Raw genomic sequence first — 25941 nt, forward strand, 5'->3', positions numbered from 1 at the left:
CACTCATTATTTATTATACAGGTATTCTTGGATTACTAGAAAAGCTGAAATAATATCCTAGGACTCATTCCATTATAAGCTTCTATTAATTGCTAAAATGCTGTGGGTAAAACTTGAAAGATATTGTAGGGGAGATAAAACATTACCTCTGCCCTTTTGGTGTCTTTGGTTGGGCCTTTGAATTAAACCAACATAAGATAGATTAACAGGATAAAAGGATACACATTTTTTTAATGTAAGATTTATGTCATATGGAGCCTTCATAAAGAAATGAAGACCTGAAGAAGTAGTGAAACCTAAGTGCTTTTGTACTTGGTTGAACAAAGAGAGGCAGCTGTGAAAATGTACCGAAAATATGTGGGGAGGCTAAAGAAGATGAGTTCTTTTAACAGGGTCTGTTTGTACAGATTTCTCTCAGTCTCTACTCCTTATCTCTGGTGATGAGACTGTTCTTTCTTCCTGGTGTAGCAAGGGCATCGTTCACATGGGAGTTTTAGTTCTGCTTTCTGGAAGAAAAGGGGAAGTCAGAGCAGATTTGTGCCTGCTGTTTTTCATGGGCCCTTAATTCTTCCAGAGTGGCATATTTTGAGATGGCAGATTCTTCCACTCTGTAATAAAAATTATAATAAACTTACCATCTACTTGACAGCACTATTACCTATGAGAATCACAGCAACACGATAGTAAAGATACAGTGTGGTCCTTTATTTTGTGGTATAAACTATAGTTATAATAGAAGGTTACTAAAAGCTCACTGTCTTTGAGGATGTTTTTATGGGAGAGAAAAATCTTAAGGTGTAGGATCATTAGATCAGCAGAAGGGAAATGAAAGAATTTTAAAGGAAAAACAGCAACAGTGAAAAAAATATTCAGGATGAATATGATTTATTTATGGGGATCATGAGGCATCTAGTCTACATTCCTTCAATGGAAGATATCACTTAGAAATTATTAAAATAATGCCGAATTGGTTAAATAGAAGATTACAAAATCCTTGAAAGTCAGACAGAGTATACATTTGATACATGTTAACAAGGAAGTAGGATATTGAAAGTAATGTTTAAGGGTTTAGAAACCTTATTCATTTGTTTAATTAATAGATTTTGTCAGCTTTAAGTTTACAGAAAAAGTGGATGGAAAATACATAGAGTTATCCTGTAATCCCATGTACTTTATAGCTCCCCAGCAGTTTCCCCTGCTGTTTACATCATGCATCCGTGTAGTATGTTTGTTACAGTTGATAAGCTAATACTTATTACATTATTATTTAGTAAATTCCTCAGTTTACATTAGCATTCACTCTGTGTTTTACATTCTATAACTTTTTAAAAATATGTAATGGTATATATCTACCATTACAGTATCATAGAGAATAGTTTCACTGCTTTAAAAATCATCTGTGCTCTGCTTATTTATCCCTCCTTTCCTATCCACTAAACCCCTGGCAACCACTGATCTTTTTACTGTCTCCATAGTTTTGCCTTTTCCAGAATGTCGTATAGTTAGAGTCATACAGTTTGAAGCCTTTTCAGATTGGCTTTATTGCCTTAACAATATACATTTAAACTTCCTTAATGTTTTTTCATGGCTCAGTAGCTTATTTCTTTCTATCACTGAGTAATATTCCATTGTCTGGATATAGGATTTTTTTTTTAAACTACTCACCAATTGAAGGAAATCCCACTTGCCTCCAAGTTGTGGCAACTACAAATAAATCTACTGTTTGTTTGTTTTTTTAACTCATTTGGGTAAATATCATGAAGCAAAATTGCTAGATCACATGTAAGAGTATGTTTATTTTCATAAGAAACTACCGCACTGTCTTCCAGAATGGCTGTGCCATTTTACTTTCCCTCCAGCAGTGAATGAAAGCTCATGACGTGGAACAGTCCTTGCCAGGATTTGGTATTGTCAGTGTTTTGAATTCTAGTGTATTAGAAATATGTGATGCTATCTTGTTTTAATTTCAATTCCCTGATGACGTACAATGTTGAGTATTTTTTCATATGCTTATTTTCCATTTATATACTGTCCTTGATGAGGTGTCTGTTCAGGTCTCTTGCCCATTTTTTAACTGGGTTGTGCATTTTCTTATTGTTGAACTTCAAAATTTCTTTATATATTTTGGATACCAGTCATTTATCACATATGTCTTTTGCAGGTTTTTTTTTCTTAATTTTGGTTTGTCTTAACAGCATCAGAGAGCAGAAGCTTCTAATTTTAATCAAGTCCAGCTTATCAATTTTTTTCTTCCATGGACTGTGCTTTTGGCATTAAATCTAAAAATATTACCCAACCCAAGCTTACCAATATTTTCTCTAATTATTTCTCTAGCTTTTCTTTTTTTTTCCTAGCTTTTCAATAGTTTTGTGTTTTGCATTTAGATCTGTGCTCCATTTTTAGTTAATATCTGTGAAGGCATAAGATCTATATCTAGACATTTAAAAAATTTTTTTGCAGATTGATATCCATTTGTTCAACATCATTTGTTGAAAAGACTATCAACATTGAGTTACCCTTATTCCATTTTTTAATTAATTTTATTGTAGTATAGATCCTTTAAAATGTTGTGTTAGTTTCTACTCTACAGCAAAGTGAATCAGATATATATATATATATATATATATATATATCCTATAATAAGAGGATATAATATATCCTCTTATTTCCTTTCCATTTAGGTCACCACAAAGCACTGAATAGAGTTCCCCGACCTATACAGTAGATTCCCTTTAGTTGTCTATTTTATACATAGTAGTGTAAATTTGTCAATCCCAATCTCTCAATTTATCCCCCTCCCCCTTCCATCCTTGGTATCCACATGTTTGTTCTCTATCCATTGTTAAAGATCTGTTGACTGTATTTGAGTGTGTCTGTTTCTGGGCTCACTATTCTGTTTCATTGATATGTTGGTCAGTTCTGTCACAAATATCACACTGTCTTGATTATTAGAGCTTTATAGTAGGTCTTGAAATCTGCCATTGTCAATCTTCCAATTTTTGTCTTTTCCTTCAATATCATATTGATGATTTGGGGTCTTTTGCCTCTTTATGTAAGCTCCAAAGTAGTTTGTAAATATTTACAAAGTAACATGCTGGACTTTTGACTGAGATTGTATTGAATCTCTCAAGTTAGGAGGAACTGATATTTTGACAATATTGAATCCTCCTATCCATGTACATGGAATATCTCTCCATTTACCTCGATATTCCTTGATGTCTTCATCAGAGTTTGGCAATTTTGTTCTTACAGATCTGATACATATTTTATGCGATTTATACCTGAGTATTTAATTTTGCTGGTGTTAATGTAAATGGTGCTGTGTTCTTAATTTCAAATACCAATTACTTATTGCTAATATATAGGGAAACAATTGACTTTTGTATATTAACCTTGTAATGTGCAACCTTGCTTAATGATTTATTTTAGCAGGTTTTTTTTTATTCTTTGATATTTTCTTCATAGACAGTCATGTCATCTGTGACAAATATAGCTATCTTTTAAAGAATTTCTTCTTTTATAGCTTTTATTTCTGTTTCTTGCCTTATTGTTTTAGTTAGGACTTTTAATATGATGTTGAATAGAAGTATCAAGAGGTGACCTCCTTGACTTAATCTTAGTGGGAAGCTACCTATTGTCTCACAGTGAAGTACAATGTTAGCTATCTGTTATTTGTAGATGTTTTTTTACTAAGCTGAAGATGTTTTTTCTTTATTCCTAGTTTATTGAGGTTTTTACCTTGAATGGCTCTTGGATTTTGTCACTTGCTTTTTTTACATCTATTGATATGATCATTTGATTTTTTTTCTAGCATGTTGAATTATTTTGATTTTGAAATATTGAGCCAGACTTGTATAGGTAGATTAAATTCCATTTGGTCCTGTTGTATAATTATTTTTATACATTGTGGGATTTGATTCACTTATGTTTGATGAGGATTTTTGCATCTATATTCACGGGATATATTGATCTGCCGTTTTTCAGCCCTGTAGTCTCTTCACCTAGTTTGGTTAGGATAATGTGGACTTCATAGAATGAGCTAGGAAGTATTCTCTCTGGTATTTTATAAAAGATATTTTAGAGAATTGATCTTATTTCTTCTTAAAATGTTTATCAAAATTCACCAGTGAACCAATATTAGGACTGGTACTTCCTGTTTTGAAAGAGGATCAATTATTTATTCAATTTCTTTAATACAAGTAGCCTATTCAGGGCTTCTCTAATGGCTCAGACAGTAAAGAGTCCGCCTGCAGTGCTGGAGACCTGGGTTCAATCTCTGGGTTGGGAAGATCCCCTGGAGAAGGAAATGGCAACCCACTCTAGTACTCTTACCTGGAAAATCCCATGGACAGAGGAGCCTGGCAGGCTACAGTCGATGGGGTCGGAGAGTTGGACATGACTAAGTGACTTCAGTAGGCCTATTCAGATTAACTGCCTTTCCCTTTAGGGGTTTTGGTAGATTGTGTCTTTCAAGGGACTGGTTCATTTCCTTTAGCGTGATCAAATTATGGACTTAGAGTTGCTCATAGTATTCCTTTATTTATCCTTTTACTGTCCATAGAATCTGTGCATGTGTGCTAAGCTGCTTCAGTCATGTCTGACTCTGCACAACCCTATGAACTCCTCTGTCCATGATTCTGCAGGTAAGAATACTGGAGTGGGTTGCCATGCCCTTCCCCAGGGGACCTTCCTGACCAAGGGATCAAGCCTGCATCTCTTATGTCTCCTACATTGGCAGGCGGGTTCTTTACCACTAGCGCCACCTGGAAAGCTCCATAGAATCTGTAGTGGTATCATTTCTGAGATTAGTAATCTGTGTCTACTCTCTTTTTATCTTGATTAACCTGGCTAGACTCTAATCAATTTCACTCATCATTTCAAAGACCAGTCTTTTGGTTTTGCTGCTTTTCTCTCTTGATTTTCTGTTTTTAATTTCATTTGTTTCTACCCTAATTTTTATTATCTTTTCTTCTACTTACTATTGATTTAATTTCTTTTGTTGTTGTTTGTTTTAGTTTCCTGAAATTATTGTTTTGAAATCTTTATTCTTTTTAATGTTTCCCCTGATTTAGTTGCATCTCACAAATTTTCATTTTTGTTTAGTTCAAAATAATTTAAATTTTTTTCTTGAAGCCTATCCTTGACCTGTATATATTTAGAAGAGTATTATTTAATCACCACATATATTGGGAGTGTTCCAGCTATCTTTCTGTTATTTATTTCTAGTTTAATTCCATTGTGGTCTGAACATACTTTTTGTGATTTCCATTCTTTTTAATTTGTTAATATATGGTTTTAGACCATAGAATAGGGTATGTTTTGGTGAATGTTATGTGTTAGCTTGAGAAGAGTGTATATTTTGTTGTTGTTGGATGAAGTAGTATATAAATGTCAATTAGACCCAACTGATTAATGGTGGTATTCAGTTCAACTATGTGCATACTGATATTTTGCCAGTCTGTCAGATCAGTCAATGACTGATAGAGGAATGTTGCAATCTCTAACTGAAATAGTAAATACATCTATTTGTCCTTGCAGTTCTATCAGTTTTTACTTCATATATTTTAATGCTCTGTTGTTAGGCACGTATACATTAGGATTATTATGTCTTCTTGGAAAATTGAACTTTTTATCAATATGTCATGCCTCTTTATTATCCCTGATATTTTTTTCCTTACTATGAAGCCTGAAATTAATATAGCTACTCCAGCTTTATTTTTTTATTGTTCTTATGTTTTTCTTTTTAAAAATATCTATATTTTATTGAAGTATGTTGACTTATAGTGCTTCAGGTACATTGCAAGGTAATTCAGCTATACAAATGCACATATATTATTTTTGAAATTATTTTCCATCATAGATTATTACAAGATATTGACTATAGTTCCCTATGCTATACAGTAAACTTTTGTTGCTTATTGCATATCTATTTATTTAATTAGAAATCTAGCATTCTATTCATAGTAAATCAAACAAGTGGAATAAAACTGTCATAATTTTTTAGTTATGCATAAATTCATAAGCTTTCTAAAATGTATATATTACACATATTTATATATATGTATGCAAAAACTTTTCTGCTACACTTGATAAAGGCTGAGAAAGAACATAAAAAAAAGATGAAGAAACTGTAGAACATATACTAAATGAAATGAGCACTGAATATGAAATAGAAAAAGTGAAACTAGTTAAAAGTAAAAGATCATCATATAGTCCAGTTGTTTTTAACATGATTGCTCATTAGAAACGTACCTGGAGCTCTGGAGGAAAAAAATGCAAATGCTCAGGTATTGCTTTTTCTCTACCTTTCTTTTGATTTATATTGGCATGGTATATCTTTCTCCATTACTTTACTTTTAAAGTATCTGTATCTTTAGATTTAAAGAAGGCTTCTTGTAGACAGTGTGTACATGGGTCTTGTCTTTTATTTACTCTGGCAATCTGTCTTTTAATTGATATAGTCAGAGCATGGATGTTTAAAGTGATTATTGATACAGTTGGCTATCTATAATACCTGCCATATTTTTTACTGTTTTCTATTCATTGCCTTTGTTCTTTCTGGTTTTTTTTGGTACCATCTCTGGTTTTGAGTTAGCATGTTATATGATTGCAATTTTCTCCTCTCTTAGCATATCAATTGAAATTCTTTTTTTTTTTAAAAAAAAACTTATAAGTGGTTGTCCTTGAGTTTGCAGTTACCTTTACCACTAATCTAAGTGTGTTTTCAATAAACACTTCAGGGGTTGGGAAAATTCCTTTTAACAGAGTGGTCCCAGTTCCTTCCTCCTGACCCTTATGCATTTCTGTCATTCATTTCAGTTACCCACAAGCTATTATCACTATATCAGTTCAGTTCAGTCACTCAGTCATGTCTGACTTTTTGTGACCCCATGGACTGCAGCACGCCAGGCCTCCCTGTCCATCACCAACTCCTGGAGTTTACTCAAACTCATGTCCATTGAGTTGTGATGCCATCCAACCATCTCATCCTCTGTCATCCCCTTCTCCTCCTGCCTTCAATCTTTCCCAGCATCAGGGTCTTTTCAAATGAGTCAGCTCTTCGCATCAGGTGGCCAAAGTATTGGAGTTTCAGCTTCAGCATCAGTCCTTCCAATGCATATTCAGGACTGATTTCCTTTAGGATGGACAGGTTGGATCTATATACACTATTGCTAATATGATACTGAACAAATTGTTATCTGTTATACCAGCTAACATAAGAAAAATAGAAAATTATACTTATCTCTATATGCCTTCTTGGACTGCTTTTTCCTTCTTTATGTAGATCTGAGTTTATAACCTAAATAAATTTCCTACTTCTTGAAGAACTTCCTTTTAACATTTCTTGCAAGGCAGGTCTACCAGAGACAGATATTCTAATTTTGGTTATCTGAAAAAGTCTTTGTTTTTCCCTAACTTTTGAAGGTTGGTATCACTGACTACAGAATTCTAGCTTGTTGGGGCTCTTTTCATTCAGAACTTTAAATATTCCATTATACTTTGTCCATGCCTGCATGATTTCTAAAGAGTACCTCATGTAATTCTTATTATTGCTTCTCTACAGGTAAGGTTTTTCCCTTTGACATCTTTAAATTTTTTCTTTTTTCTCTTTGTCTTTGATTTTCTGCAGTTTCAATGTGATATACCTCAGTGTTGATTTTTCAGTTTTGTCTTGCCCAGTCTCTGAGCTTCTTGGATCTGCGGTTTGGCACTTATAATTAATTTGGGGCAATTCTCAATCATTATTCATTTAAATATTTCTTCTCCTCCTTTCTCTCTTTATTCACCTTTATTATTGTTCCACAGTTCTTGGGTATTCTGTTCTGTCAGTATCATTCTTTTTCTTCTTTGCATTTCAGTTAGAGAAGCTTCTGTTAACACTTATTCAAGCTTAATTCTTTGTATGTGTCCAGTCTACTAATGACCCCTTCAAAAGCAATCTTCATTTCCTCTGTAGTGTTTTTGATTTCCAGCATTTTGCTTTTCATCTTAGTTTCCATCTCTGTTTATATTAGCCATCTGTTCTTGCATGTGGACCACTTTTCCCCATTTGACCCTTTAGCATGCTAATCATAATTATTTTAAACTCTCCATCTGATAATTCCAACATCTTTGCTATATCTAAGTCTGGTTCTGTGTTTACTTAGTCTCCTGCAACTGTGTTTTAAGTCTTTTAGTATGCCTTCTAATTTTTTGTTGAATTCTGGACATGATGGATTGAATAAAAGGAACTGAGGGAAATATACATTTAGTGTAAGGTTTTTTGTTTGTTGTAGAACTTAGACTGTGTTTATTATTTGCTGCTACTATATGTGTCAGAGGCTAAAATTTCCTCTAGTGTTCTGGTTTTGTCTCCACTGTTGTCTTTGGGTTTCCCTCAAGATTTCTTAAGTATATACTGAGATGTGCAGTTATTTTAGTGTATTCCCTTGTTATGATACAAGAGTACTTTCGATGTGGTGGTAGGGTATGGGAGTAGGGGGAGTATTTTGTAATCCTATGATCATGTCTCAGTCTTTTAGTGACCCTGTGCCCTTGGCTATATCCTTCACAAGTGTTTCTCAGTCTCCCTCTCCCCTTAAGTGGGATGAGAAGGCTAGGAAGTTGGAGTTGGGTTTCCCCTCTCTTCCCCCGGTCACTTAGGTTCTGGGGAAAAAAATCAAAAACCAGTTTCTCAGGCTCTGGTAAAATAGTTTCTCTTGAGGCAGTCCTGGTTAAAAAGAACAGAATGCTTTTGGGTTACTTTTCCTCTCCTACTGGAGGAGACAGGAGTGGGGTTTCCTCTAGCCTTTGCTACTAGAATCTGCTCATGTCTTGGAGATAAAGCTCATAAAAGTGTAGGAGACACCTTCCCCTCCAGAGACTGGATTCCTCTGGGGTTTTTAACTCAAACTGGCCTATACTAAGCTTCCAGCATTTCATCAATTATTTTTATATTTTTCTACCCTACCACTGGCTCCTCCAGAAGTTTCTGCTCTGCTAGGTTGTGGTTCTCAGAAGTGCTTGTCTGTCTTTCCATTCTGAGGGATAATAGTTTTCCCTGTGACCTTAATTCTCTGATGGATCTAAGAAGAGTAGTTTATTTTTAAGCTTGTTCAGCTCTTTTTCTGGTTATGAAGATGGGAGTGATGTCTTCCAAGTTTCTTACATGTCAGACCAAAAATTGGAAGTCTACAATATTTGTTTAATTATGGTTTTCAATTACAGCTTTGAATTTTTTTTCTGAAAAGATAAATGGAATGGAATTTTTATATGCTGTGCAATAGTTTTTTATTATAATGGTAATGAAGATTAAGTGTTATACCCTCAATATATCAGTATTTTTTACATTTTTTCAGGATGAGATGCTACTTAATAGCTATACAAATTGTTATATACCTATAATTCTTTATATTACTCCCTGCACAGCCAAGGAAACACTCTTTAAGAACTACCCACCAAGCTTTTTTCACTCATAGTTTCCTTCCATCTGGCTACCCGTTCATAGATAATCACTGTAACTTTCCTCACCTCTCTGTCTCAGTGTCCTTTATTATCTATGTAGCCCTCTGTCAGTTTTCAATGTTATTGGTATTTGAGCATAAATAATAATATATCTTTCCTTATTTGTTTAGGAGTGTATCTACATCATGTTTAGAAGTCTTTTAGAGAAACCTTTTAATTAAAGAATTTATATAAGTCTGTAAAATAAAATTGTCAGAAACCACACAGTCCTGTGGTGCCATTAGCAGGCTGTCTACTGTCTTCCCCCAGCCTTCTGTTTGTTAGCTAATGCTTGAGTTTCTTGTTTGTCGAGATATAATTATAATATTTCAGAAAATGGATAGAGAATATCAGTCTTCCATGCTTCATGTCATGTTGGATCATCTAGTAATCAACAAAGAAAAGCACTACACAATATTGTAAAGTAGTTAGCCTCCAACTAATAAAAATAAATGAAAAAAAAAAGACACAAAGTTTCAAAATAAAGAAAAAGAAAAGCACTACTTAAGATTGCTTAATGTATGCAGTCTGCAAGTGGCATTTCATAAAAAGAAAAAAAAGAGGCAAGAAAAAATGCTTAATGTATTTGGTATTTGTTTCTGCTTTTTATAGGAGGAACTGTCTGGAATGAAAAATAGGGTACAAGTAGTTGTGCTTGAAAATGAAAGGCTCCAACAAGAGCTGAAATCTCGAGGACAAGAAGAAATGAGGGAACAAACACTTCTGGATGAATCTGTGAGCATTTATTTAAACCATTAAACTAAAATATATATAGTCCGAATGTTGCCTCCTACCCTCTCCCTCAGCCTTCTTAACTGCTTCAGTTTTTTTCTTAAAGTTTGGCAGAAGTACTGTGCTGGTATTTACTTGGGGCTGCAGAAATTAAAAATCGCTGTGGTGGTATGACTCCTCAAATTAAATGATGCAGTGGTGCCTAGCAGCCATGCCAGTTTCCTCTCTGAGCATTACCATTTGTGTTTTCTCCATACGAAAGAGCAAGTCTGAAAGCAGGAAGTATGTCATATAGGAAGTATGTTAACAGGGCTGGACTCCGTTAAACCCAGCAACTGTTCAGAACTGTAGCTTAGATTTCTGTTGTATTTCTCTAAATCGTCTTTGAACTTTGAGTTCCAATAAGTCTAATTAGCATGGTGTAGCAGAAAACACTGACATGTGTGTCCAAGATTCAAAATGTTAATCTTCCCATTGACCCTAACAAGCTGTATGTCTGGCAAGTAATTTTATAGGACTTTCAGGCTTGGCTTCACCTTGTAAGTCCTCTGTTTATTTATTGGCAATTTGAGAAATTCGCCAATATTAGCAGTCCTTACTCTTTAATGTGAATGGGGTTTGGGATGCCTGCTGACAGTGCAGATCCTGGGCTTTATCCCCTGAGAGTTGGTCTGGGTTAGTGTTTGAGCAAGTTGCCAAAGTGAATCTATCAGTGGAATACATTTTGAGGAACAGAGAATTATGTGATCTCTATAATTCTGTCACATAAAATTTTTATGATGATATTTAAATAATGTTTAAATTTAATTTCTCTTTATGAGTTGTCAGAGATACTTTTGCCTTCAAAATATTTTTTACTCTTTTGCTGTGGGATGTAGTTGATAACAGTTGTTCTGCTTTTTGAGACAAAACTCAATTTTTCATGGGAAAGTTTTGGTACTTGCCTGTTTCGGCTTTACTTTGCAGTGTATTTTGGTGCTTTTGCTTTAGTCGTTATTAGTTCTGTTTAGGAAAAAAAACAACTGTTTTAATGTTTTATTTAGGTGTCCTCTAATTTTTGAAGTTTTTTTCTTAACCTGACCTGTTGTTTCATTTGTAATCCGGCGGTTCTATGTGTTAGAATTTGCTATTGTATCTGGATATGTTAACTCTGAATAATAATGTGAGCTGATTAGCATTTTAGTTTATTTTTCTGCAATTACACATCACTTTGTGATCAGCTATTTTAGTCATCATATAACTTTTTCTGAATATTTATAGTATTGTATTATTAATATTAGTGTTTAAAAATTTTGCCTTAGTTGCTATTATTTTGGGTCAATTTGAAAATGATTCATTAAAAAGTACTTATAAGTAAGCTCATTTTTTAAATAATATATTCTTTTGATTTTCTTCCAAATATGCAGTGGACAGTGACTCAGTTATTCATAGTCTTTGATATTTATACAGTGCAAAGAAGTGGAAGATGGGGAAGTGAAATGAGAAAGGAAATAAGGCAGACAAGTGCATCAGAGGGCTAGAGAAGTGAGTAATGCAAAAGGGGAAGGAAATGATGGTAAAAGCACATATGCTTTGCCTTATGAACAAAGGAAACTTGCTTAAGAAAACTCCAGATACACAGATTATAGAAAGGATAGAGTTGTAGAAAACTTAAAAAAAAAAAAAAAATTCACATGAGCTAAAACATAATGCAGATATTGAAATGATTGTTGCATATGTGTCGGGTGAACTTGATACCTATTTTAATGTTAGTCTTCTGTTTTATTTTGTTGTTACAAAATTATTTTCCCCACTTTCTACTTGTGGAGGTGAATTGAGGCATTTTGGCAACCTATGAATAGTGTTGTATTGAGAGTTTTGATATAAATAAAGCTACTTAGAATATCTTAAATATAAACAGATTGAGAGAGATTATCTTCTTTTTTTCCTAAACTCTTTTTAATGAGCCTATTACCATGTTGATGGTAAATCTTGCCTAAGCTATTGGCAGATTTGAATATATATTTTCAGTGTTTCTTAATGCCTTCTTTGGAAAAACAATTGAAATATGTATATAGTGATAATTAATATTTATTGATGACTGCATGGTTATGATGTGCCAGGTACTGTATCAAATACTTTGTTTACATCATATCATTTCAGTCTTATGATAGCCGCATAAGGCAGGTGTTGTTACATCTACTTTCAGATAATTAAATTAAGGTATACATCAGTTAAGTAACCTACAAAGCTAGAACTCAAACACAGCACTGTCTGACTCCCCTGATCCATCTCCCTCGCCTTGAATAATACTGCCTTTCTGACTAGATTAGGAATAGCTTATCAGTATTAAACCAAACCATCTTTGCCATGGACTGGGACTTTGATGGTAGCCTACATGACTTTTAGCTTTTAGCTTAGTTTTTGACTTAACAGTTGAAGAGGCAAGCAGATTATTTTTAAATAACTAAAACCATTCAAAGAGTATTTCATTTGCATCTTCATTTTTTTATCATATTCCTTCTTGAGGGGCTTTTCTTACAAATTCAAAAATTATATTGAAATACTCTTTTTATTAGAATTTTTTTTTAAGTAGAAAATTTCTGAGCTATTTCTTTCCATGTCTCTTCATCCCTTCCATTTCAACCCCTCCCCTCAATTAAGAAACTTGAGGTCTTCAGTGATCTTCAGGGATGTAAATGTAGTTTGACTTTTTATATCTTGATCAAATATCATTCAAGTTTTTTGAAAGCTATCTGTGAAAGAACATGTCAATTAGACTAGCACTTATTTACAAATAATATTACTTGATATCATAAATCAGTGATCTATAGTCTACATACATCCTCCAATTTCTCCATAGGAAATTTGTACCACTTTCCTTCATTGCTCTGCAAGACTATTTTTAATACAATTAAATCTTGGAAGATTTTTCCCTACTTAAAGAATCAAGTTCAAGCTTATTAGCATGGCATACTTTACTTTCCAGATCCTTATTTAATTCTCTGATTCTCTGGCTTCTTCTTCTTTTTTTTTTTTTTTTTCATTTTTCCTGGTGGCTCAGACAGTAAAGAATCTGCCTGCAATGTGGGAGATCTGGGTTCCATTCCTAGGTCAGGAAGATCCCCTGAAGAAGGGAATGGCTACCCACTCCAGTATTCTTGCCTGGAGAATTCCATAGACAGAGGAGGCTGGCAGGCTACAGTCCATGGGGTTGTATAGAATTGGACACGACTGTGCAACTAACACATGCACTTTCATAACTGATTTATAATGCTGTGCCAATCTCTGCTGTACCACAAAATAGCTGTTATACACATATTTGCGTTCTTTTTTATACTCTTTTCCCTTATGGTTTATCACAAGATATTGAATATATCAAATAGTTCTCTGTGTTCTACATTAAGACCTTCTTGTTTATCAATTCTAAATGTAATAGCTTGCATCTACCAACAGCAAGCTCCCAGTCTATCCTTCTCTCTTCTCCCCTATCCCTTGCCAACTGCAAATCTGTTCTCTATGTCTATGAGCTTGTTTCTGTTTTGTATGTAGATTAATTTGTGCCATATTTTAGGTACAAATATGGCACATGATAAGTGATATCAAATGGTATTTGTCTTTCTCTTTCTGACCTACTTCACTTAGTATGATAATCTCTAGTTGCATCCATGTTGCTGCAAATGGCATTATTTCATTTTTCATGACTGAGTAGTATTCCATTGTGTATGTGCACCACATCTTTATTTATTCATCTGTAAATGGACGTTTAGGTTGTTTCCATGCTTTGGCTATCATAAGCAGTTCTACTTTCATCTTCTGACATTATTGCCTTCTATGTCAACCTTTAATAATACTGAATTTCCTAAAAGCCTCTGGGAAGCACCATGCTATTCTCATTTCTGTGAGTTTTCTCATGGTGTTCTCACTTCTTGGCATCTAACTTATTTTTTTCATCCTTCAAGATATCACACTAGTGTCAAAACTTCTCCAGAAACTTTCCTTGAATCTCCAATTGCTCTTAGTATACCTCTTCTGTCTGGCCTTGTCCTCACATGCACACTTAAGGCTTTATTAAGTTGAAATTATCTGCTTAGGTTTTTCTCTTCTTTGTTAGCCTATAAACTCCTCAAGGTTAAGATTGGTCTTGCTCATTTTTACCACCCACCACTGGCCACCAGGCTTTTAGCAGAATGCCTGAACATAGTATTATATAAGTTCTTTGAACTTCCCAAAGAATATGGAATAGAATCTCAGAATACTACTTTGAATGAATACAGTTTACCACATTCTAACATGATATGACACCACAGTATAGTTCTGTGTTTGGGGACATATCCTTGCTTATGAATACTACTGTGTCCCTTGGCCCTTAATAAGAGTTCATTAATTACTTGTTGGATAAATTAAATAAATATTTTAGTTCTGGATTCACACATAAATCACCCAGATTTTGAGCTGCTTATTGTACTGAATGCTGAGAGAATGCCAAAATTTGCCAATTGACAGTGAGTACACCAAATTCAGTCTCTAGACATGTTTTGTCTATTTGAAAAACTGACTCAGTATTTAACAGTGTTTCAATTGAAGAGCCAGATATCTGCCTCATCTTTTTGAAAATCTAAAGATTTTGGGGGGTAATATGAGATGGCATTCACACATGGCAGCAATTGACTGGAACTGAATAGTGACTTCTTTCTGGGGTTGCTCTGTCCTGGTTGCTATGACTACTTTTTGGATCCTTGACAGGCAAGCTGCATGTCAGTTCTGTTTATCACCATGCACTGTTGAAGATAAATAATTTTCTGAAAAGGCAGAAGAGCATAGTGGTTTAGGACTCTGGAGCTAGATTGCTAGGGTTCAGATCCTAGCTCTGCCACTTATTAGTCACTTTCTACCTCTGTGACTTTTAGCAGTTACTCTCCGTAACTCAGTTTCCTCATCTATAAAATGGAGACAACAATGAAACTTGTCCCATAGAATTATTGTAATTATTAACTAAGTTAATATATGTGGAGGACATAAAACAGTGTCTGGCACATAGTAAACATCTTATGTAGTAATTATTATTATTAGTCATGGCTTTATGAAATGTGGAAAATAGAAAACACACCAAGAGAGATTTATGTGTTCCAAGAGTATATGTCTCCAAAGAGGTAAGAGACAATTTCATTTATTCAATACACTGATATAGAGCCCTCTTCACTCATTTACATTATTGCCTGTAGAAATTCAACTTTGTAACACGGGTTTGGAATATGCCCCTAACGGCTTGAAAATGCAAAATAATTGTTGATTTGTATCTAGAAGCATCTGCTGTTTTCCTTATTCCTTTCATCACAGATAATCAGTATTCCATTTGTAAAGTATGTATATTGATTTAGAAGTTAAAAGTCAACTGCAAGTGCTTTCACATTTTATTTTAGGGAAACATGCAGAATTCTTGGATTACAACAGGTGACGACTATAGGGTGGATGAAGCTGCAAAGAGATCATTTTCATGTGGCAATGCCAATACTGTCAAAGTGGCTTCTGCTGGTGAGGCTGAGAAATGGAAGCTAGAACTGGTGAGTACTGGGTACTTTTTCACAGGCATCTACATTTTTGGTACTTTTTTATTGTGGTGAATATATATAACACAAAATTTGCTATTTTAACCATTTAAAATTTTTAAGTGTACAATTATTTACACTAAGTACATTCACAGTGTTGTTCAACCATAAACAGTACTCATTTCCAGAACATTTTCACCATCCCAAACAAAAACTCTACCAATTAAATAATAACTTCCATTCCCCTCTTCCCACAACCTTTGGTAACATTTTCTGCTTTATGTCTTTATATAAGTTTGTCTATTCTAGATACTTCACATAAGTATTTCTCATTTTGTCTGGCTTATTTCATTGAGCATACAGTTTTCAAGTTTCATCCATATTGTAATGTGTATCATAATTTTATATCTTTATAAGGGTGAATAATGTTCCATTGTACATATATGCAACACTTTGTTTTTCCTTTTATCTCTTAATGGATTTTGGGGGAGTTTCAACCTATTGGCTGTTGTGGGTAAGGCTGCTATGAACACTGATGCACAAGTATCTGTTTGAGGTCCTACTTTCAAATATAATCAGAAAGCAATTGTTGGATCATTTGGTAATTCTTCATTTTTTTTCCTGCTTCTCAGACTCAATTATTTCAACTGTTCCATCTTCAGATTTTCAGATTCTTTTTTCCGCTGCCCAAATCTCTAAAATCTCTTTAGTGAATTTTTTATTTCAGTTTTTGCTGTTTTCAGCTCCAGAATTTGTTTCGTTCTTTTCTATAATTTGTTTTCCTGACTTCCTTTAGTTCTTTGTTCGTATTTTCTCTTAACATTCTGAGTGTTCTTAGGCAGTCATTATCTAGTAAGTCTGATGTCTGCAGTTTCATAGGCATGGTTCCTGTCAGTTTATTCTGTTGAATTGAGTGAGCCATGTTTTCCTCTTTCTTTGTATGCCTACTGATTTTTTGTTGTTGAAAACTGGGCATTAAACTGTTATATGTGATAACTCTGGAAATCAGATACCCTATTTTTTTTAAGGTTTGATGTCTTTTTTATTGTTGAAGGCTGTCATAGTCCTTTAAAGAATTTTCCAAACTATTTCTGTAAAAACTATTCCTTGTTGTGTGTGATCACTGAGATCTCTGTTCCATTAGCTCATATTCAGCTGATGTTTGAGAGATTTCTTTGACTGCCAGCAGCTGAAACAAACGACAACAAGAAAGCCAAGAAGCCCCCCAAAAATAGAACAACCAGCTCTCCAAGTCTTTGCACTTTGACTGTGCTGGACTTTAGCTTACAGTTAGGCCTGCTCTGAGCCTAGAGATCAGCCTGAAGTGAAAGCTTCAGGTCTTCTTAGGACTTTTCTGAGAAAGCATTTTCCCTGGGCATGTTTGTGACTTTCTAAACTCCCCATATACATAGATGCTTCTGAATGTCCCAATTTCCCGAGGAGTCTAAAATAATTATATTTTAAGATCAAATGATACTTTTAAATCCTTTGATCTGGGTGAAAATAATGGAATGATGGAACCAAAAATGGAATGTTCCAGGGGAAGATATAATGAATCATAGTTCCACTCTCATTATTATCCACAGGTTTTGTTGTTAAATTTTTCTAAAGGCTCTTTCCGGCCCAAATTTCCTTGCTCCTTCTCATTCTCTAATCCAAGCTTTTTTCTAGTATTTAGGAAAGAGTTCCTTTCTTTTAAAAAAAAATCAGAAAGACTAAGTAAATTATATGGTTTTTTCTCAACTGAATAAGCTATGATAGCTACTTAATACCCATAGGATTAAGACCAATCTCCCAAGCCATCTGCTATTTTCTTCAAACTACATTTCCAGACTCGCTTCTCATTCTTCTGTCATTCTCACAAGTATTGGCTATAAGCACACACACCACTCACTTCTCACTACTTCATAAGCTTATTTCCCAGTTCCATTTCTCTTTGAAGAATTGACTTTGGCTTATGTAATAATCCCTGACTAAAATGCTTCCTTCTTATCCTCTACCTATTGAAATGTTTACCTACCAAACTTAGTTCAAATGTCCCCTCCCATCCTACCTTCCCTAATTACATGCTTCCATTCCTCCTTTTCCCACATTAGAATTAGTTTCCCTCTTACGTCTTCTCTCAGTGTTATAACTGTTATAGATTCACTTGTTTATCCTGTTTGTGTCAAAGGTCAGTCTCTGCTTCTGTGTGCTCTATGTTCCAAGTCTTCCTCACTTCTTTCAAAGATTTCACTCTTGCACGTATCTCCTCTTGCTCTTATACCTTATATCCCTCTTAACTGGCTTTTTAGCAAAATATGTGCTATACTAGCTCCTGTCTTAAAGCAAGTAAACACAATATATTCTCTTCATCTTACATTCCCTTTGAACTATCACCCAGCTACTCCCCTTCATACCAAAGACTTTTGAAACAGTTGTCTATACTCACACCTCTGTTCCTCACGGCCCATTCTCTCTTCAACATAGTTTATTTGAGCTTCTCCCCCCATATTCCCCTAAACCATTTCTTTTCAAGGTCATTAATAACCTCCACATATCAGTCTTCATCTTCCTTCCTCATCTCAGAGCAGCATTCTATAATATGTACATTAGCTGGTCATGCCATCCTTTGATATTTCTGATGACACAATTTAACATAAATTCAGAAAAGTATGCAAAACAAAAATGTACAGCTTTAGGATTTATCTCCAAATGAACAACCATGTATTGTCCCTGTAAGATGTCTAACATTACCATGTCCCACAAGCCCTCTTCATGCCCACTCCCAATCATCACCTCTCATTCTCTTAAAGCTAAACACTAGCTTGACTTTTATGAAAATTGATCTCTAAGCATGATCCCCAAACATTCAAATTGATTTTTGCCTGGTTTTTAAAATATTACATAAATTGAATCACATAGTACTTATTCTTTCTTGTGTGGCTATTTTTCAGTATTATATTTGATAGATTCATATATTTTTTTAGTTGCATGTGTTAGAAGTTTATTCATTTTCATTGATAGATCTACTGTATGAATATAACAGAATTACGTATTTATGTATTGCTGACAGATACTTGTATTTTTCCCATTTGGGGATAATGTGATTATTGCTGCTGTGAGCATTCTTTTATACGTCTGTTGGTGTGCATTGTACACATTTATGTTGGGTATGTACCTTGGAGTATCATTATTGGTCACAGTGTATGTATATGCTCAATTTGAGTAAAAAAGGGCAAACTTTTCCAAGGTGATTTTTTTATTAGTTGACACTTCTGTCAGCAGCATGAGTGATACCATTGCTCCGTATCCTTGCCAACACTTGATATTCTGTTTTTCTGGTGGTCCTAGAGTGTTCTCATTGTGATTTTTATTTTCATTTCTCTGATTTCTCATGTGATTGAATATCTTCTCATGTATCTGCCATTTGATGTCCTTTTTTGTGACATGCCTGTTCAAATGTCCAACTTATTTTTTTTATTATCTGACAGTGTTTTTTTAAAGCTCTTAATATGAGTATAAGCCCATTATTGGTTACCTCTGTTGGAACATATTTTCCTATTTTTTTGTGGTTTTTCTTGGAACTCTCTTGATAGGTTTCTTTTTTCTCTTTCTTTCTTGATTAGAATTTCTTAATTTTAATGTGGTCCAATTTACCAGTGTTTTCCCTTTATTTTTTAGTATCTTTTCTGACCTATATGAAAAAGTTATTTCCCTATCCCAAAGACCATCAAATATTCTGAAGATATTCTCCTATATTATCTTTCAGAAACCTTATAATGTTGCTTTTTACATTTAGAACTACAGTGTACATGGAATTTATTTTTGTATCTGATGGGAAGTATAGGGGGTTACTTTTTCGATTGGGTTATTTATATATCCCAGCATCATCTATTGAGAAGACAGTCATTTGCCTGACACCTTTGTTATAAATCAGGTTTGCATATATGTGTGAGTCTGTTTCTGGGCTTTGTGTTTTATATCCTTGGTGTCTGTGTTACTACTTTTTTGTGCTATTACCATCATGTCTTGATTCTTATAACCTTGTATCTGGTAGACCAAGTCTTCCAACATTTTCCTTAGAACTAAAAAATGTCCTGTCTCATGCCTTTTGCATTTCCAAATACATTTATAATTAGTTAGCTTTCAAAAAGCCATTAAGTAGTTTTGATTGATTACATTATAGGTATAGGTCATTTGTGGGAGGAAGAGTTGATATCTTATGATAATATATTGTCTAATAGTAAAATTACATATCACTCTATTTCAGTTCAGTTCAGTTCATTTGCTCAGTTGTGTCCGACTCTTTGTGACCCCGTGAATCGCAGCACGCCAGGCCTCCCTGTCCATCACAAACTCCCAGAGTTTACTCAAACTCATGTCCATTGAGTCGGTGATGCCATCCAGCCATCTCATCCTCTGTCGTCCCCTACTCCTCCTGCCCCCAATCCCTCCTAACATCAGAGTCTTTTCCAATGAGTCAACTCTTTGCATGAGGTGGCCAAAGTATTGGAGTTTCAGCTTCAGCATCAGTCCTTCCAATGAACACCCAGGACTGACTCCTTTAGGATGGACTGGTTGGATCTCCTTGCAGTCCAAGGGACCCTCAAGAGTCTTCTCCAACACCACAGTTCAAAAGCACCAGTTCTTCAGTGCTCAGCTTTCTTCACAGTCCAACTCTCACATCCATACATGACCACTGGAAAAACCATAGCCTTGACTAGATGGACCTTTGTTGGCAAAGTAATGCCTCTGCTTTTTAATATACTATCTAGGTTGGTCATAACTTTCCTTCCAAGGAGTAAGCATCTTTTAATTTCATGGCTGCAGTCACCATCTGCAGTGATTTTGGAGCCCAAAAAAACAAAGTCTGACACTGCTTCCACTGTCTCCCCATCTATTTCCCATGAAGTGATGGGACCAGATGCCATGATCTTAGTTTTTTGAATGTTGAGCTTTAAGCCAACTTTTTCACTCTCCTCTTTCACTTTCATCAAGAGGCTTTTTAGTTCCTCTTCACTTTCTGCCATAAGGGTGGTGTCATCTGCATATCAGAGGTTATTGATATTTCTCCCGGCCATCTTGATTCCAGCTTGTGCTTCTTCCAGCCCAGCGTTTCTCATGATGTACTCTGCATATAAGTTAAATAAGCAGGGTGACAATATACAGCCTTGACATACTCCTTTTCCTATTTGGAACCAGTCTGTTGTTCCGTGTCCAGTTCTAACTGTTGATTCTTGACCTGTATATAGGTTTCTCAAGAGGTGGGTCAGGTGGTCTGGTATTCCCATCTCTTTCAGAATTTTCCACAGTTTATTGTGATCCACACAGTCAAAGCCTTTGGCATAGTCAATAAAGCAGAAATAGATGTTTTTCTGGCACTTTCTTGCTTTTTCGATGATCCAGCAGATGTTGGCAATTTGATCTCTGGTTCCTCTGCCTTTTCTAAAACAAGCTTGAACATCTGGAAGTTCATGGTTCACATATTGCTGAAGCCTGGCTTGGAGAATTTTGAGCATTACTTTACTAGCATGTGAGATGAGTGCAATTGTGTGGTAGTTTGAGCGATGCTTTTCTTTGGCATTGCCTTTCTTTGGGATTGGAATGAAAACTGACCTTTTCCATTCCTGTGGCCACTGCTGAGTTTTCCAAATTTGTTGGCATATTGAGTGTAGCACTTTCACAGCATCATCTTTCAGGATTTGAAGCTCAACTGGAATTCTATCACCTCCACTAGCTTTGTTCATAGTGATGCTTTCTAAGGCCCACCTGACTTCACATGCCAGGATGTCTGGCACACTATTTAGGTCATCTTTAATTTTTTTCAGGTTTTTATAGTTTTGTGAATAAAGGCCTTACACATCTTTCTTTAGAATTAACCTCTAGATTTTTAAGAGTTTTATCATAAGCAATATACATATTTAAGATTTTCATTTTCTTATTCTTCATGCTAGTATAGAGAAAAGCCCATGGTTTCTGTATTTTGACTGACTCCTACTTGCTTTTGATTAGTGTTATCATTGTATTTTTTTCCTATTGTTTTACTTTTAACATACTTATATCTTCATATTTAATATGGGTTTCTGTGAACAGCATATAGTTGAGTTTTGCTTTCTTTATCCAATCTGACAATATCTGTCCTTTAAAAGTGATTATGTTTGTGGCGGTCTGGCTGCAGGCGGGGAAGTCAGTGCCAGGCCCCTGGTCCACGGGACGCTGCACAGTGCCCACCGCTTCCCCCCGCGGAGCCATGGAGATTGGCACGGAGATCAGCCAGTGCCTTTAAGGGGAAATTGCATACAGGGTTATCATTACCATCTTTCTAAATTCCATATATATGTGTTAGTATACTTTAATGGTCTTTATCTTTCTGGCTTACTTCACTCTGTATAATGGGCTCCAGTTTCATCCATCTCATTAGAACTGATTCAAATGAATTCTTTTTAATGGCTGAGTAATATTCCATGGTGTATATGTACCACAGCTTCCCCTATATGCAAAACAGAAAAAGAGACACAGATGTACAGAATAGACTTTTGGACTCTGTGGGAGAAGGTGAGGGTGGGATGTTTCAAGAGAACAGCATCGAAACATGTATATTGTCTATGGTGAAACAGATCACCAGCCCAGGTTGGGAGCATGAGACAAGTGCTCGGGCCTGGTGCACTGGGAAGACCCAGAGGGATTGGGTAGAGAGGGAGGCGGGAGGGGGGATCGAAATGGGGAATACATGTAAATTCATGGTTGATTCATGTCAATGTATAACAAAACCACTATAATATTGTAAAGTAATTAGCCTCCAACTAATAAAAATAAATGAAAAAAAAAGGGAGGGAAATTGCAAGAATTAGGAGCTTATGTCAGTGAAGAACTTCCTGATTACATTATGGTGATGGTGGCCAACAAGAAAAGTCAGGACCAAATGACAGAGAACCTGTCCCTGTATCTAGGAAACAACACAATTCGATTCACCGTATGGCTTCACGGTGTGTTAGATAAACTTCATTCTGTAACAACCAACCCCTCTAGTCTGAAGTCTTTTGATACCAACCTCTTTGATGGTAACGTACCTTCAAACAAGAGCAGTTTCAGTCGAGGAGATGAGAGAAGGCATGAAGCTGCAGTGCCACCTCTTGCAGTTTCTAGCACTAGACCTGAAAAAAGAGAATCTAGAGTTTCTACAAGTTCACAGGAGCAGAAAGCCACTAATGTCAGACAGACTTACGATGACAGAGCTGCAACCCGAATAATGTCCACAGTGAAACCTTTGAGGGAGCTAGCACCCTCTGAAGATGTGATTGATATTAAGCCAGAACCAGACGATCTCATTGATGAAGACCTCAATTTTGTGCGGGAGAATCCCTTATCTCAGAAAAAAACTACAGTGACACTTACGTACAGTTCTTCTCGCCCTTCTATTGAAATTTATCAACCACCTGCAAGTCGAAATGCAGACAGTGGTGCTCATTTAAACAGGTTGCAGTTTCAACAGCAGCAAAACAATATTCATGCTGCCAAACAGCTTGATGTTGAGAGCAGCCAGGTGTATGAGACAGGACATCTGTGTGAACCAGAAGTGCTTCACAGCTTAGAAGAGACTTACAGTCCCTTCTTCAGAAGCAACTCAGCAAAGATGAGTATTGAGGAAGAAAACTTTCAGAAGAGAAAGTTGCCTGTGGTAAGTTCAGTTGTTAAGTAAAAAAGTTCAGTCACGATGGAGAAGAGGAGGAGGCAGACAATGACTGTGGGTCCCTACAGGAAGCCTCTCCAGCAGTATGTCAGTGCAGGCGAAGCCTGAATGGAGACCTTCACTTCCACCTTCGAAACAAGCTAACAGAATCTAACTTTGAAGGCTATTTCTGAAGCTCAAGAGTCTGTAACAAAAACAACTAACTATTCTACAGTCTCACAGAAACAGACACTTGCAGTTGCTCCCAGAACTCGAACTTCTCAGGAAGAATTGCTAGCAGAAATGGTCCAGGGACAAGGCAGAGTCCCCGGGATAAGTTCTCCCATTAAAGAAGAGGAAGCAAAAGGAGATAATACAAACAAAGGTCAAGGAACTCAACAGAGGCAGTTGTTATCCCGATTGCAAATCGACCCCATAGTGGCAGAAACGCTGCAGACAGTCAAGCTGAGATGAGTGGACTGAGCGTGGCACAGAAGCCAGAGAAGTGCGGGAGCGCTTCGAGTCCTGGCCTGCCTGCGAGAACGGGGACGCGTGCGCTCACCATCACCCCGTGTCGCCTTGCAGAGCCTTTCCCAATTGTAACTTTGCTGAGAAGTGTCTGTTCATCCAGATTGTAAATATGATGCAAAATGTACTAAACCAGACTGTCCCTTCACTCACAGGAGCCGAAGAACCCCAGGACTGCCTCCAAAACCAGTCACAGCACCAGCACCGCCTTCCAGTAGTCAGCTGTGCCGCTACTTCCCAGCTTGTAAGACAATGGAGTGTCCCTTCTGTTATCCGAAACACTGTAGGTTTAACACGCAGTGTACGCGACCTGACTGTACGTTTTATCACCCCCACCATTACTGTGCCACCGCGACATGCCTTGAAATGGATTCGACCTCAGACCGGTGAATGACACCCAGTCCTACCTGACGGAAGACTGTGGCGTTTGAAAGTTTCCATCTACTGATGAAAGACATTCTGCAGAATTTGTCAAATCTTTGAAACTTGGAATATATTGCTTTCATAATATGAAGTTTATTGCCTATCTGAAGTGTCTAATTTTTCAAGTTTGTAAGTTTTTTAAGTGATTTTAACATTGGGTCTTTTTTTGTTGTTTTGTTTTGACTATGGAAAGACAGTTTAAGGAAAAGCTGAAATCTATTAAAACATTTGAGGCATGTTTGTAAAAAAAAAAAGTGATTATGTGTATACTTGGCTTTAAATCTACTATCTTCTTATGTCTTTTTTTCCCCTTCTGCTATTTCTTCACCTTTTCTTTTTTTTTCCTTTCCTGCCTTCTTTTGAATTAGTTGGACATTTTAATGGTTCCATTTTATTTCCTTTTTTCACTCTGGAAAAATCTTTAGCACCAGCATTCACCTGGTTTTGTTCAAGTCAACAACCCAGGGTTATTTTTAATTTCTCTTTCTCCCCCACATCTATTCAGTCATAAAATTTTGTCAGTTTTACATACATGGATAGAACTCCTAGAGGGGAACATAAGCAAATCATTCGCTGACATAAATCTTAGCAATATTTTCTTAGATCGGTGTCCCAAGGCAAAAGAAATAAAAGCGAAAATAAATAAGTGGGACCTAAAAACTTTTACTATGCAAAAGAAACCAACAACAAAACCTATAGCATAGTAGAAAATATCTGCAAACTATGTGACCAACAAGGGGTTAATATCCAAAGATAGAAATATCCCATAACTCAATACAAAAAAAAAAAAAAACCACAGACAACCGAATCAAAAATGGAGAGAGGACCCAGACAGACATTTTTCCAAAGAAGATATATAGATGACCAACAGGCACATAAAAAGAGATTATTAGAGAAATGCAAATCAAAGCCTCAGTGAGGTATCACTTCACACACTAGTCAGAATGGCTATCATAAAAAAGTATACAAATAATAAATGCTGGAGAGATGTGGAGAGATGGGAACCCTTGTGCCCTGTTAGTGGGAATGTAAATTGTTGCAGCCACTTTGGGAAATAGTATGAAGGTTTCCTGAAAAGTTCAAAATAGAGCTACCATATGATACCCACTCCTGAGTATTTATCCTCCCCAAAAATGAAACCTCCTATTTGAGAAGACTCATGCCCCCCAATGTCCATAGCATCATTATTTACAATAGCCAAGACATGGAAGCAACTTGTGTCCATCAGCAGACAATTGGCTTAAAAGATATTGTTTATATATATATATGATAGAATATTACTCTGCCATAAAAAGAATGAAGTATTGTCATTTGTAGCAACATGGATGGGCCTAGAAAATATTATACTTAGTGAAGAAAGAGAAATACAAATTTTTTTTTTTTTAGAAATACAAATTCTATATGACATCACTTTTATGTGAAATCTGAAAAAATAATGCAAATAAATCTATATACAAAACAGAAACAGATTCACAGGCATAGAAAACAAATTATGGTTGACAAAGGGGAGAGGGAGTGAAGGAGGGACAGATTCGGAGTATGGGATTAACAGATACAAACTACTATGCATAAAATAGATAGGCAATAAGGATTTAC

The 25941-nt window shown here is 35.7% G+C and overlaps 1 protein-coding gene and 1 pseudogene across 10 annotated transcripts in view; both read left to right on the top strand.

Moving 5' to 3' along the window:
* Positions 1-25941, top strand: part of SDCCAG8 (SHH signaling and ciliogenesis regulator SDCCAG8) — a 250106-nt gene that overhangs the window by 17530 nt on the left and 206635 nt on the right. For 8 of the 10 annotated variants that reach the window (XM_070474381.1, XM_020905022.2, XM_070474375.1 and 5 more), the window contains exons 5-6: positions 10096-10218; positions 15618-15758. In XM_070474381.1, the coding sequence (XP_070330482.1) occupies positions 10096-10218; positions 15618-15758 (264 nt within the window). Of the gene's footprint in view, positions 1-4561; positions 4644-10095; positions 10219-15617; positions 15759-25941 lie in introns of all 10 variants that reach the window. The other 2 variants (XM_070474382.1, XM_070474379.1) reach the window with 2 other exon arrangements.
* Positions 22474-24436, top strand: LOC139037513 (zinc finger CCCH domain-containing protein 14 pseudogene; annotated as a pseudogene).

The sequence above is a fragment of the Odocoileus virginianus genome, chromosome 11 (genome assembly GCF_023699985.2).
Source record: "Odocoileus virginianus isolate 20LAN1187 ecotype Illinois chromosome 11, Ovbor_1.2, whole genome shotgun sequence".
Lineage (NCBI taxonomy): Eukaryota > Metazoa > Chordata > Mammalia > Artiodactyla > Cervidae > Odocoileus > Odocoileus virginianus.